Here is a 15,166-nt window from a genome sequence, read left to right on the forward strand (position 1 = left end):
CACACCAATGGTGACACCAGCAAGAAGTGTTAGACTGCACTGAGTTTATGATTCCAGAATTCTTTGGCATTTTTTGTTCTTTTTATCTAGTAAAAAACCAACTCTTTTGCCTGAGCCAACTATTCCAGCTTAAAAACATATTTTACTGAGAAACTCTCAAGGATTTCATCATTCAGGATTGTTTTTTGGACAAGGTATGCCTGTTAAGGTGACACCCAGTTATAGACTTATTATGAAGTGTTAATAGTTCCTGATCTTGGAGCAGGATGCGAGTTTAGAAAGTGTCCCCTCGGCATCCTAAAGCCATGTGAAGATGCAGACCTTTGCTGGACTTCAAACCTGCCCTTCAGCTTGAAAACTGTCCAGCCGACCTCCACAAGTGAGGCTTCAGCAACGCTCACCCAGGGACCTTACGCAGGAACACAAACTTACTTTCAATCTGTGGTGCGCTGCGGTCATTGATTTGAGTCACTTTTCTTAAGCGAGTTCCCTGCTGGATATCAGCTAAGAGCGCGTTTCGTGCTTTTTGGTCTTCCTTTCGCAATTTTGGTATCTCTGAACTTGCCTGTTGACAATAAGAGCAATAGACAAAAATACATGCTTAGAAAGGCCACGTCAGCAAACATGGGACAGAAGCTTTGAAATAAACCATCCTCGGCAGCTGTCATTTCAAAGCCTTTTGAGTCGAATGAACAAGAGCAGCATGCAGTTGTGTGGGAGGTAGGAAACCTGAAAGTTTTAATATAACATGAATCCAATACTAGCTGTGCTAATACAGTTGAAAGGAAATTAGGGGACACGCTTAAATGAAACGTGACCTCTTGCTTGGCCACTTACGGTGTCTGCCCCCACAACTCCAGCTCTGACTGCCTCTCTCTTTAGCTCTTTTCATTCTATTTGCAATTCTTTACAACAAAGGTTTTCTATGTCCCCTTAGAATAAACATCCTTCTGCTTTACCCACTTTGCCTTAGGAAAAAGGACAGGTAATTGCACACTGCACTTATATTTGAATTAAATCATTAATTAATTTAAACTACCTCTGTATTGGAGATATACACCAGTTTGAGTAGACTGTCTTTAGAAGAATACCATTATATTTTAGTAACTTTTCTAGCCTAATCAAGGTCCGTAAATGTAAAGTCAGGTTGTAGTTTGAAGTTTTGTAATAAACCCCCAAAATATTTTTATTCTTATTTCACCTAAGTTTCCTGTTATTTAAAAAAAAAGAAATCTTTAAAAAGTTTGGATGTTTTGCTTTCCTGAAGCAGATATAAACCAGCAAAGCTGTTACTTCTAAACCTATCCCGTGGTTAACAGAGTGCTCTAACAGAGGGGAATCTTCACGACAGAAGAGCTGAATGTGCCGCATGTGTCCATGCTTACTGCAAATTCCCGTAGGTTAGCTAACTTCACAAAGGGAACGAATACCAGAAATGTTTCCATAACCCTTAATTTGAGCATCATAGTCATAATAAAGCAGAACAATACCGTCACGCTTTAAAACAAACAAAAAACACAACTTGGAAATAGCATTCTGAAAGCAAAAGAGAAACGTGAAAATACTTAACCAGCTGCTGAATTAATAAAATGTCCAACTTGCTAATCCTAAACAAAGAATTATACCGGTACGATATTAATTGTTACTTTTGTGTTTGCTAAAAAAAAAAAATAATAAAAGGCACGCTAGATTTGCAGAGCCCCACTAGATGGCACTCCAGATCGCTGCATTCCTGACACCTGATGTAAAAACGCGTAATTATAATCTTGTGACCAGTACTGTAACCATATATTGTTTAAAAAAATTAGGAAAAAACCCTATTTTGTTACATGGTTTCCTAATTCGAAGCAGCGCTGCCTGCCCTTGTGCTTTCAGGACAGCGAGTTCCACAGCCCATTAAGACAACCCAGAAAAGCTGCCCGTGTAAGCAGCATTAGACCATGTACCAGCCAGAAGCTATTTTCACTCATGTTTTCTGTAAGTTGACAATACTTACTGTGAAAAATGGAAACACCATAACTGGAACAAGGGTGACTCCCCTTCTCACAAAAGCTTTTTACCAGTATCTTGAACTCCGCTCCTCTCTACGCCCACTATTGACTTTGTTGTAGCAGGACAACCAGGATCTAGAGGGATCCGATCAAGACCTATGTTTAAAATTAGATCCAGCAGCTGTGTTTTCGTTTCCCGGTTCAAGTGTCCGTATAGTATGCCAGCTGTCCACTTCATTGCCTCGATCCACTTCTCTGAGCATAAAGTCTTGATATCCAAATAGCTATTAGGCTAAAATACCCTACTTGTGGCACCTTATGTTTGCAGGGGACTCATGACTTGATATGACTTTAACATGGCTAAGATACTAATTTGTTCACAAGCTGTAGCATAAAAAAAAAGCAGGAACACTATTCTGCAGGCCCATAATGCAGCGTAACAAGCTGCCTTTCTCTCGCGATAGATGCCCTTAGTTCAAGCAAAACTCCATCCTATGCCCCAGCTGCTTCTTCCACCTCCTCCTGTAGGTAAGCGATACAATCTTCCATGCCCAGCCTGGTGGACTCGGGTGATTAATCAGCTGCTGAGTAGCTTAATACGGATTCTCTTTTTCCATTACAAAGTCAAGATGGTCTGGGGTGTAGTGTTGCCTGGTTGCACAGCAGTCAGAGCTCATTCGGATTTCTTGTTTGCCGCCTGCGCTCCCAAGGCCAGTGACAATTCTTGTCAAGAATCATTTCACCAGGTAAGTGTGTCACCCACTCGCCTACCGGTGTCCTGCGTTTGCAAATTCTTGTTTTTACCATACTGCTTTTGGATAGACAATCAGAAAGGAACCTTCCTTCCTTCCTTTGATTAAGAAATTAATGTGGGATTCACACTCATGCCATGCCTGCAGTCCATAGCACAAGGACAGATACTAAACATATTAAAGTCGTGTATCAAGAGAAAAATAAAAAGAGGAACTCATGGGTGTCAAATCTTCAATCCCAATCACATGCAGAAGAGTTTCAGCAGAAAGACAAATATATTTTGAGTCACAGAGGAAAAACAGCTGCAAAACAAAAGACGTAATTTGTAGGCTACTTTCTACCACCCCACCTCCCCCCTCAATCTGCAGGGCAGCCTCATTTATTTCCAAAAAGAGAAACATCTCAATCTTTCAATGAAAATCAGAAAGGAAGCTGGAGAAGAATGTGAAGATCATTTGTTTTATCAGATGCCAGAGCTGCCTCAGGTAACACAGAGTGAAATTAAATTCCATACTTTATTTACATGAATTGGTAAGGGAACGGTGGGTTCTCATTACCTTAGTAACCATTAGGTTATTCTGCTGCTATTTCAGGCACAAAGCATAGCACATTCAATACCTACTTGGGAACAGAACGGAACAAACCAGACACGTAAACATTGAACATAAAAGAACTATTCCCTTCTCATCTCACCAAACTCCACTACTTTTGTCTTCTGTAATTTAGTGTCCTAAATTACACCCTCAGCTACGCCACTCGCTAAGGTGTAGGATCAATGTTTGGGGTGCCTGACAGGTCTCCAAAGTACCTGTAAACAGGAAAATACCATTAAATCACAATATTTAGAGTGATGTTCCAGACTGTAGATCATCCATGATGGAAACCAACATTTCAAAACTTGCAGGTGGTAACTTAGACTGGCAGAGAAATGCAGGAGGACAGCACGGTTACACAGAGCGCGCCAAATCACTGCAACTTGAGGCCATTTGAAAAGAACAACACATGCAAAACGTGCCCCCCCGCTGCTGGGCAGGGGGGAAGGAAAAAAGGAAAATGCACAATATACAAGTGTAAAACTGAAAATGACTGGGTGAAAAGTTCTGGCCATACCTCTGAATGGAAGCCTGCATCCAGAGTGCCACGAGCCTGAACCTGGCAGTGGGCTCCAGCAAGTGCGCAAGAGTGCCAGACCCCTAGCACAATGCCACAGCAAGAGGGGACAGCACACTCCTCGGATGTATTTTATCCATTCAGGAAACATAATGTGAGCAAAAATGGGATTACAAGTTCACTTCTGGTCTCCGGATCTTTAAAATGACATTGAAAAACTGGAGATGTACAGGGAAGAGCTAACGTGGTATTCAAAAAGCTGGAGGAAAACAGATTTCGGCAGCTCAGTCTGGTCCGTCAGCCCTGAGGTCTATCCGAGGGCTGGTCTGCCTGCACGACACACAAACCTTTACAGGGATATGATGATGAGGACTCCAGGTCTGTTAATCCAGAGCCAGGCATCTGGTGAATTAACGTAAGACACAGCCAGACAAGCTCCGATTAGAAACCGGCAAGCATGGAAGCAGCCGGAGTGACCGTTCCCCGCAGCAAAGGGCTGCAGACGGCAGCAGATGATCCATTTCTTGGTTTTCAGATGAAGGCTTGATCCTCTCTGGCAGAAGCGCTCTTTGTGAAGCACAAGCCATCGGGCCCCACGCAGAGCCACTTGCCGACACGCAATAACACCCCGCAGTGCAGCGGGGAGGCAGCCAGTGGTTCCTGACAGTTTCTTCCAGTTTTGAGTTCTGTGAAAGTGAATCATTTTGTTTAACAGAACAACTCCCTTTACACTGCATATATGGACCATGCAAAGTTTGTCCCTGAATAATCACAACTGTAACACCCTAAACTGGGTTGTATCAGACAAATGAAGACCGGAGAGACTTCTTTAAAGACAACGGACTGAAATCCATGGCAATGAGCTCCACTTTTGGGTGCGTTACTGCTGCAGTACTTGCATTGCCTTGGGAAAATCACTTTATGTCTTGCAAGATGGATGGGAGCATCAACTTACCCTCTGGGCTCCTATGATACTTAAAATATTTAAGAGGTATACATGTTCAGATACTAAAATGGTGTAAATGCAGAGGTCACCAGGCATTTGAAAAAAAACAATATAGTAGTACAATTATAGGGAAGTACTAATTATAATTTCAGATTTTAAAGAGCACCCCTGCACACAGAAAAGGGGAAATCTTCTGGATTCCAGGCAGGTAGTTCAGGTCACAGTGGATGCATACACTGTTCCATAAATGAGTTGTATTCACTCTGATTTTTAAATACGCTCGTTACTGAATTTGCAAAATACTTCAGGGTATTCGGTAGATCTTCACAAACGTGACAGTTGCATCAGAAATGTACCTCCAGCCGTCTGGGCAATCCAGTAGCCAGGCAGTCACGGACCTTTGTTTCAGATTGTTTCCCAATCAGCTAATTGGGAAAAGAGGATCCAGTATTCCAGCTCTATAATAGGTAGGAGCCATATGTAAGATAAAATAAAGCACAATTCCATCCAAAGGCACTCCATTCTCTTTTATTTTAGAGAACTTATAGTATTGAGTATTTATATGCCTAACATGTAATGAATTGTATCATCACAGTAGATTCCCTTTCCCGGTCACTTTTTATAGGAAATATTGGAAATACAGCTGTGCAGAAAATTTATTTATCCATCTGAACTAGATTAAAAAAACTAAAACAAAAAAGAAGTCAAAATACATTTAGCTTATCCCCAACTATCTATTTAGTGAGACATATACCAATAAAATTAAAAATCAATCAATCAGTCAATTTGATGTGCAGTATTTTATTATGGGCAGAAAGAAAACTCTCTCTTTTGCTGACAATTTCATTTATTTCTGTGAATCTGGCGTCCATCACCCATCCTCTCCCTCCCATGCCCAATCTTTTCCCCCTAGATAAAAAAAAAAAAAAAAGGATTCAATGCAGAGATCAAGCACACACACTGGCAGAGGGCATACACAGTGTATATTTTAGTAGAAGAAGAGTCTGAGGACATCCCTTAACAAACCTTTGCTTTCTTACTATTTTTTCTCTGCCGTGCTCGGCCAAACCTGCACAGGCAAGGGCTGAGGCAAGGGATCTCCACCGGTGCAGCACGCAACACCTCCGGTTTGGCTTTTGAGGAAGGGGAAAGATGTTGCAGCAAGATAAAGAAAGATGAACAGAAAGCACTAAGATAAGGGATGCTTGATCCCAGAGACACTCATTTATGAAAATAAGAGCTCCTGGGCCAGTCCTGGCCTTCTCCAGCATCCAATCTGACATGATTCAGAGACTTAAACTAAGAAATGAAAAAGATAAAGTCTACAAACATGGCAATGGACAATTAAAACCAGCATGCAGAACAGCAGACAGGGCAAAATCAGGATTAGCCGCGTAGGCAACGCAGTCAGTGACGTGACGGTGACAGTGCCAAGTCTGGCTGAAGAAACCGTGCATCAACAGTGAGAGACAACTGAAACACCTAAACCTTAATTGAAGGGCCTGCAAAGCATCAAGGAAGAGCCTGAACAACTGGAAATATAATAAAAACCCGCAAATATTATTCCTATATTAACAATAACTGGAATTCTCACGTAATAGGGATTGTTCAGGAATGAGGACAATAAAGGTGAAGCTAGCTGTGTAACGCTGTGTGTGCGTCATGTGAGAGATGGCTAAGACTATCGAGAGGAAAACACAGCTTGTTTGGGGTTGGTAACTCATCTGAGGAAGGACGGTGAGTGCTCTCACCGCCCATATGGCACAACAAGGCTCTCCAAGTAGGAGAGCATGGAGGGAGAGATGATGGCTGGGTCCCCATCTGGCCATAAAGCTCCTGCTCCTTTGAAGGAACGCCAGGCATGGGGTTGGTGCTCACAACAGTCTTGAAGGACACAGACATAGAGTAAGGGGCTGTTAAGGGCAAACATGCAGCTAAAATACCCATCTGGGAACACAGATGATGGAAAAGAATGGACTAAGAATAGGAGAGACCTGCTTGCGAGCAACTTACTCCATAACTTCCTTACACTTAACCACAAGCTGCTGACCACAAGTGTTCCATAAGGAGATCCCTGTAAGGATCAGGACTAATGCATTCAAATGAATTCAACTCTTAAAAGACTGCATCCTTTTCAAAAACAGAATTGACAGAAAAAAAAATAATATTGACAGTAAAATGCCAGAACATTCAAAGAAACTGCAATGTCATAATTTGTTATTAAAAGAATGAGGTTGTTTTGGAACAAGGTAGAATATGGAAGATGACAAGAAATCTCAGTGTAAGCTAGCCAGTATGTCTTCCTTGACATAGCATAGGATTACAGAAGTCATCTATGCATCTGTAGCCCAACATGAAATCTGAAATGCCAGAGGAACTTGTTTTCCCAAGATCAATCCCCCTTTACTAGATTAGAATTATGCCAAGAATTCACGATATTGTATCAGCAGCAGAAGCAGTTTGGCCAGCAGGCAAGAGTATTACTTCTACAAAGAATTCTCAAACGGGCAGCTAAAGTCTCCCCTGGGAATGTGCCGAGGAATGCAACTGCAACAAAGACCAGGAGCTTATTAAAATAATAAAATAAGCCTAGTTTCCCGCAAGTCACAAACAGAAGTACAATAGAGAAAAACATTGCCATCCTTCTTGCATTTACTTTAAATATGTATCAGGTGTGGTTTCACTCAGGCATAGTCAAATGCAAAATAAAAAAATCAAAACAATCCCCCCTTCCAGCTTAAGGAAAAATTCAGCAAGTCTCAACAACAAAGCACATGACTTTTTTTTTTTTTTTTTTAAGCATTTTAAACTGTTCGTTTACAAAGAAACTTGCGAGATCTGGTACGTGTGAGATTTGGTTCATCTGTTCACAATGGAGCCCCGACCTCTGATTTAAAGCTTTTTAATTATGGGAAACCTCGCCACGGTGCAAGACTCCACCTGCACAGTCAATCGCAAGATCAGAGCCGCTTCTTGTGTTTCTGCTGTGTAGCATAGGATGAAACTAATTAATTCTTGGCACTTGGTCTACCTGGGTAAACACGGCAATCTCTCAGCCTTCTAGCAAGCTGAGCTACAAGCGCTTCCCATGCGAGGGGTCACTCTCCAGCCAACATTATTTTTTTTTTTTTTGAGGGAACTCACATGAAGGGACCTGCCAAATAGCTTCCTGGCAGCTACCGAAGCCATTGTTTCAAGAGAATGACAGGACCAGCGTTTCCACGATTCCATCTACGCCCAGCTCAATAATGATTAACCGTGATCTCAGTCTCCATCGCACACAGTTCGTCAGTCTGAACCTGCCGGGTTGAAAAGGTCACGGAGCAATGTGTGTACCTAGATAGGCTGTGTCTGCGCCAGCCCCGTTCCTCAACTTCTAGCAAGGGAAGGACCCTGCAAAAGTTGTTATAAATCTCTTCCTGGCGTTCCAGCCGCCGCCTAGTCCTGGCATTAGTCCCGAAGAGTGAGGCGTTTTCAGGCTTAGCAGAGACGGCGCCTGCTCTGCGCTAGCATCTACCTGCTCAAAGTGTACCAGCAGACACAGCGGCAGGGAACAAAAGATTAAAAAAAAAAAAAAAGCATAGCAGGAGTTATTCTCTTCTACGTCTATATCCCCCTGCGCATTTCAAACACCACCAGCAATCACTGCCACCGCGCCCAATAAAACCCTCTTCATTCTCCCTTAGCACCACTCCGTCAGACAAAGTAAAATCTTCTCTGCTCAAAGGGTCAATTGCTGCTGATACAAGTGGAGCAGGGGGGTTATTATCAAGGGTGTACTTCACACTTTTCCAGTGTGTGTTGCTAAACTTCTGCACCTGAATGCAAAAATGCAACGGAATCAATATGATGATTTATACCCGCTGAGCCATTTAGCTTTTCTGTGGGAATTTAACTTACTGACACCCACATTTGAAACATAAATTCTGGCTGTTCTTTCACTAACAGAAAACATGCAGTAACAGAAGCCACCAAAATGGAGACAGTATAAAAATCAAAACGACTCTAGAAGTGTTTCCCTGCAGTTCAGAAAGATCGCAAGTCAGATACCAAAAATACCCCGAGACTGGCTTCAAAAAAATAATTTTGAACTTCACCTTCTGATTTCTAAACTTTTGGGATTAAAAATCCCAAGACTTCCTCGGCATCAATTAAAACAGAAGTGAAAATTCTTATATAAAGAAGAAAACCTGAGGCCCTGGCATTGCAACGAACACGTCAAACAGCACAAGGCTGAAAATACTGCCGTGGGGGCTGGTGCCGCTACCTCTGCTTATTCTCTCTGTCTGCCCCAGCAGGGTCCCCACAATGACAAGGGCTATTATGAGGAGTGATAACGAAATATTCAACATGTGACAACCTACACGTATCACACTTTTATCTCACTCTGTTCTGAGAAGGCTAAGCCATTTGTCCTACCCAGTTACCTGGGTAGAAGCTACTGATCGTTCTGAAATGCCTTTTAGCAGCCGGGCAAAATTATGGTCAGCCCAAAATAGGAAAATAGTGAGAAACCAATCTCTCTTGCAATGTCACCTTCCAGCCTCACAGAGAAGCCCAACTCAAGTATCGCTGTAATTCTGGGTTCTCTTTTAATTAAAAGCCTGCAAGTGTAATATTAATTGACAGATGGAATTTAATATGTAGCCAGTGCGTGCACTACAGATGGGGTACTGATTATTCAGGGCAGTATTACCTTGTGATTAGAATGATAAATTTACCTATTCGCTCTCTGCAGCCAGGCTGCTTCGAATACCTGGGCTTGCTCATTTACAGCTGGTACCTCTGCAACACGCTGCCATTTCCATACTCTTATATGGAAAATTATACAGATAAAAAACAGAGAGTAAGAATAAGAAAAATAAATTTAAATGCTTTCCATTCAAACAACTTGTACAACACACGACATTACGGAGAAACCTGCAAAACAGAACTCACCACCTACATACATTAAAGTTGGTGACCTAAGAGATCTCAAGTGAAGCATTCCGGAAGATCAGCACGTATGAATGTATGCAGTACGTACCTGTCCAGGTGAAACACGGGGAGCCGACCTAGTTCTTATGTTTTCCTTACATCTTCCCCACCTTTCAGAGCTCACGCTTACCCTTTCTGTATTTGTTGGCTACAAGAGCAGAAGGCTACGGCAGCCGCACTTCGAGATGCCATCGCTACGCAATCACACATTTTCCAGTGTCGGAAAATTAAGTCAAATGAACCACACACAGACACAGATTTTTTTTCCTCATAATTGCCCCTCACTTCTTTATGAAAGCAGACTGGTGTGAGACTTGCTGCGTGATTAAAACACTATAAATCACTTTCCTTTATTTTGGCTGGAACAAAGCATTCTCAAAAACTTCAGCTGCACTTTGCCCAGCCCTTAGCACAGTCTGTACGATGGCCTGTCATCAAGATTACCAAGCCTCCACTCTCCCTCGCTCCAGTATGTTTTACCTAGCAGCAATAAATATTATGATTTAGTATCTCCTGACCTAGGGACTTTGTGACAAAGTACTAAATATCATCTTACTCACAGCTCGCATAAAATTTTAATAAACACATTCCTACATATTTTGTAATTGGCGCTATGCATGATTCTGTTCTTTCCGTGTTACGCTTGCAGGTCTAGGCGTCTCAATGAAAACTTGAGAAACTACCTTAATTTTTACAATAAATAATTAGCAAGCATGTGCACACATTTATGCATACGCACACTTACATGCGCACACGCTCTTTCTCATGTTATATTTGGTAAGACCAAATCAAAATACCATAAATCACCATTATCTTCAGCCAAGCTGTTTTACATACGTTGTTTTTTCTCTTTCCAAAGAACAGTAGCGCTAAATGTCATAGGAGCAAACCCAGCTCCCACACAACTTCAGATAAGCGCTGTAGCACGCTTGGTTTCTTGGGAAGGTTGAAGGAAACAGCTCGACGAGGTTTACGCTCTGACAACTGCATGAAGGAGGGAAGAAAAACATCTCCCCAAGGACGACTATCAGCTGATGTTTTTCATAACCTTGGAAATCCTACCTCTGTGTAGATTATGTATTTATCAGTGTTATACCATGAGGAATTGCTTTTCTGAGTTTTTTTATTACAAGAGTAGAAAATAAGGTCAGAATAATAAACTTGGTAAACACTGATATATCTTTATCTACAACAGAAATTCTATTTATTTTCTTCTTTTTTTTTTTTTTGAAACTAAGAGTGAGGTAATCATTAAGATCAATCTACATGCCAGTCTGGCACTATTTCAACAAAGTAAGCATATTCCTAGTTTTCAGTATGCCAATAAGGCAAATAAACTCCTGATGCTACCTTACTGGCTTTAATCATCTGATCCATTGTGATTTTGGGGGTTAATTTCTATGCTAAGTCTTTAATAATAACAATTCTAAAGAGAATAGAAGTATTTTCTTAAGCTCCAGAAACATATGAATCATTAAACAAACATCTTCTCTGAATAAGGCACAACCCAGCAGGGCTGCCACACATACACACTTCCTTCAATATTAACATTTTAATAGGTGATGACTGATCATAACGCTAGGAATTCAGACGTACAAAGGCAGCACAGCAGTGACCAGCCTCCACTGCATGTAAAAAGTGAACATGGTTTATCAAAGCAGAATTCTCTCTTGATCCTCTCCTGGGAGATAAGGCAGAGAAAAATCTTAACCAGTCTCAGTGGTGGTATCTACTTCTGGAAATACAACAACCCAAACTAACCAGAATGCCTCATATGCCAAAGTAAAAGGCAAAAAGGGATAAAAGAAATGGGGGGGGGGGGGGGCGGACGACAGAAAAATAAGTTCTTCAGGAGCAGAAAGCTTTAAAGAAAAAAAAAATAACCCAAAAAATTATGAAAACCCCACCTTATGTGACGCACATATGCCTATAAAATTGAAAGAGCTTTAGGACAGACATCCTAATGCCTTATTTCTAAGTTTCCTTTATTAGGGTGGAGGGGAAAAGGGAAAGAGAAAAGATCTGAATTCCGTAAGCCAGTGCCAGAAAATGTGTTTGGGCACAGTTTTATTCTGCCTACTCATCCCTCTCATCTTTATCTATGACCCCCAGAAGGCAGGCATTTGAAGACACGCTCAATTAATCCAATTAGCTGTATTTACATTTTGACTCAGCCACCTACATCTGCTATTGCAGATACCCTACCATTCCCTCCTGAAAAATCCACTTCGTTTTCTTTTAAGTAGCTCTAACAGCCAGTAGCTTTTCGGCTGTTGGGCACAGGCGGCTCCTACCATGTCTTAAATTCCTCCTCCAAATCACTTTAGTTGTGCCTTGCAACAACTTTTGTGAGCAGAATTCAGTATGAGTACTTACAGACTATCTGCAAGTCCAAAATCTTGGAAAACAGTAGGAAAGAACCTAACTTTCTTCTGCCTTAAGAGGGAGTTAACAGTACAAAAAAGGCAAGTGCCAACAGTGCTTAGGATTTCAACGAAGTAAGGACTGCAAAATCATTTGGGACCGCGGCTCACAATATTCACTAAGAAAATGTGCAGAAAAAAAGACAATGTGGTGATTAGTTCTGCTACAAATCTCTTAATAATGAAAGCAAGAGGAAAGTACAGCTATTATCCATATAATTAGAAAAACAAGGCAAGTCGATGGTACCCATGCAACGGTATTGTGCAAACTGATAGGATTCTAAAACCTCAACCTATGCACAGACATTTCTCTTTTAACATAAATCGAGTAAATTAAACTAGTGGCTCGCCTGCATATCAACAGGGAAATTAAAACCTGACTTTTAATTGCTAACATGTAAATGTTACTGGTTACTCCGTTTTAATTGTATCAGTATAATAAAAATCACAGTGCTGTTTGCTTTGGCACATTTCCAGGTGCTGGCCAAATAAAACTTAGGTATTTTGAAGGTTTTCCTTAAAGCTACGTGCCTGTTGGAATTTATTTCTTCTTCCATCTTCCAACTGTAGATTTAGCAGCTGTAACAACAGCTGGGCAGTTCAGCAGCTGTAAGAGACAGATGCCAAGTTCTAGAAAATAGCTTCCCAGTAAAAGAAAATAGGGTCCGCAGCAAGTTTTTATGGATTCCCCCATCAGAAAATTTTAGTCTGAAACTTGGCACCAACTGGAGAGTTGACTCTCTCTCGTACCGCGCTTTTGCTGAACTCACCGGGGAGACCACAGGCCCTCTCAGAGTTTGCCCTCTCTCATTCAGATTTGACAGAGAAAAATCCTTTTGCTGTTACAGAAAAAACAATTCTTTGTGTTGGTTCACGTGCTCTTTTTAGTGTCAACACTTCTTAAAAGGAAGGCTTTAATATCAAACATTAATTAGAAATACGTTTAATTTGTATCGTATCACCATGATAAAACTGACCCTAAATTCTGTATGTCTTACCCGCAGAAGATCATATTAGTAATAGAATGATCTGACTAAAATATGGCAATACCATATAAGCCTTCTTGTACCAAAACCCTATCACAGCAGTGGGTTTAGCAATCAGAAAAGGAGGGGAAACAAACAAACAAACTTGTTTATACTGGTCCTTAGGGGTCTTCTCAGCTTTCTCAAGCTTTTTACAACTGGCATATGTTAGAGGGGGCCAAAAATGTCTCTTGATACTTACTGAGCTAAATTTATTAGGATAAGAAGCAGCTTCTGTTGACTTTAATTGCAGTTGTGGGCATTAAGTTGCTCACAGAATTCAGCCCATTTATTTCAGTATCTAACTATAGGTTGTGTACCAACCCAGAAAAGCTGCTAATTGAAAACACTGCTCATAGGGCCCAAGGTTCAAATGGAACAATAAAAGGAATCAAGCACTGCTGATTTCATGTACTTTCTTTGTCTTCCTCCTCTTCATCTCCACAATTCATGGAGAGTTTTACAAACCAACAGATGTTCATAGGAACAAAACAGGCGGGGATGCCAGAGAATGCAAGGGAGAAATGAAGTTCATAAAAGAAAAATAAATAAACAAACAAACAAATAAATAAATAGAAGTACACTTGAAGTACCACGTACTGTTTTGCTACAGGGACTAACATACACTGCAAATAATTACAGCAGTGACAAAAAAAATCATGAAAAGGTCAGGAGAGATTTTAAGTCTTGAACACAACCATGCCAGGTTTCACTATTTTAAAAACGGTCTAAGAATTCCAATGCAGAAACAGGCTATGAACAAATGATCGCAGAATACAAGGAATGACTTACACAGGTTTTACCGTAGGTCCAGTAATTGATTGTGAAGGTATGAAAATGTAATACCCTGAAACTCCACTCAGAGCATCCTCCTCTTAGCACAAACGTGCTGGCAGGGCGCATGCTCTACTTCATGACACACAGAGTAATGATCTGTTACAAGCGGTAATTGTTCCTGCACATGTATAAAAGCATATTGTGCTCCATCCCCAGGAAGACGGCATACGCTAGAAAGAGCAACACCTACAGCAGAACACTGTGAGTCTTAACAGAAGCTGTGAGAAAGAGGATGAAGAAAATAACACTTACCAGCTGCACATTACCAATAGAAAAAGAGAGTTCCCTGTCGCTGGAGATGCATTCACAAATGTTAAATTCTCACCACATGCACTCTAACGCAATCATCCCAAACTTTTTGATCCCATACACCTAGCAGTAAAAAAATATTTCAAGCGTGCACCCCAATATGTGTATATTTATTTATTTATAAATTATACAGATATATGACAGAAGTTCTAATATTTTCTTCCCGCACCCCAGTGGACCACCTCATGCACCCTACTTCGGAGACCACACCTCTAATAAGCAGAAGAACAAAAGCCAGCAAAACAAGCATCTGCCCCAGATATTTGCTATGAATATCCGCACCAAAATTCTGGGGGCTCTGGGATAGTTACTACAACTAAGCTTTTGCTAACAGAGATGAAAAGTCAATCTTACCAGAGGCGGTGGCGGAGGGGGCCCTCCAGAAGGCGGTGGAGGAGGAGGTGGTGGTGGCGGCGGTGGCACAGGCATCCGTTAAGATTTCTAGCTTCACGCAGTTATGAAAAATATAGCCGAAGTCTATGTCCTTGAGGGGAAGGAAGGGAGGATAAAGACAAGTGACAAAAATAAAAAGAAAAAAAAAGAAAAAAGAAGAGGAACGTGTTTATACACTGTAAGCTGAAGATCAGCCAAATTTCTAGCTCTCAGCAGACTGAAGACTTTTATACTGCACTGCTTCCAAAACTACAGTACGAACTGCCTCATTATAGTTCTCTGATGACAACATTCATCTAAAGAGCAAGCTCACAGATCTGGACAAGTGCCACGGACACCAAATGCATAGATGCCAGTCTGTCCAGCTTTAACTGTTACGCCTTGCCTTAATCTAGCCCATAG

General features: G+C 41.3%; 1 protein-coding gene across 3 annotated transcripts in view; it reads right to left on the reverse strand.

The window, feature by feature from the left end:
• Positions 1-15,166, reverse strand: part of WIPF3 (WAS/WASL interacting protein family member 3) — a 38,395-nt gene that overhangs the window by 9,196 nt on the left and 14,033 nt on the right. For all 3 annotated transcript variants that reach the window (XM_054192724.1, XM_054192722.1, XM_054192725.1), the window contains exons 2-3: positions 14,726-14,855; positions 433-565 (exon numbers count right to left, since the gene is read on the reverse strand). In XM_054192724.1, the coding sequence (XP_054048699.1) occupies positions 433-565; positions 14,726-14,800 (208 nt within the window). In that variant the 5' untranslated portion in view covers positions 14,801-14,855. The remainder of the gene's footprint in view (positions 1-432; positions 566-14,725; positions 14,856-15,166) is intronic.

This window comes from Rissa tridactyla, chromosome 2, assembly GCF_028500815.1.
Source record: "Rissa tridactyla isolate bRisTri1 chromosome 2, bRisTri1.patW.cur.20221130, whole genome shotgun sequence".
NCBI classification, from domain to species: Eukaryota; Metazoa; Chordata; class Aves; order Charadriiformes; family Laridae; genus Rissa; species Rissa tridactyla.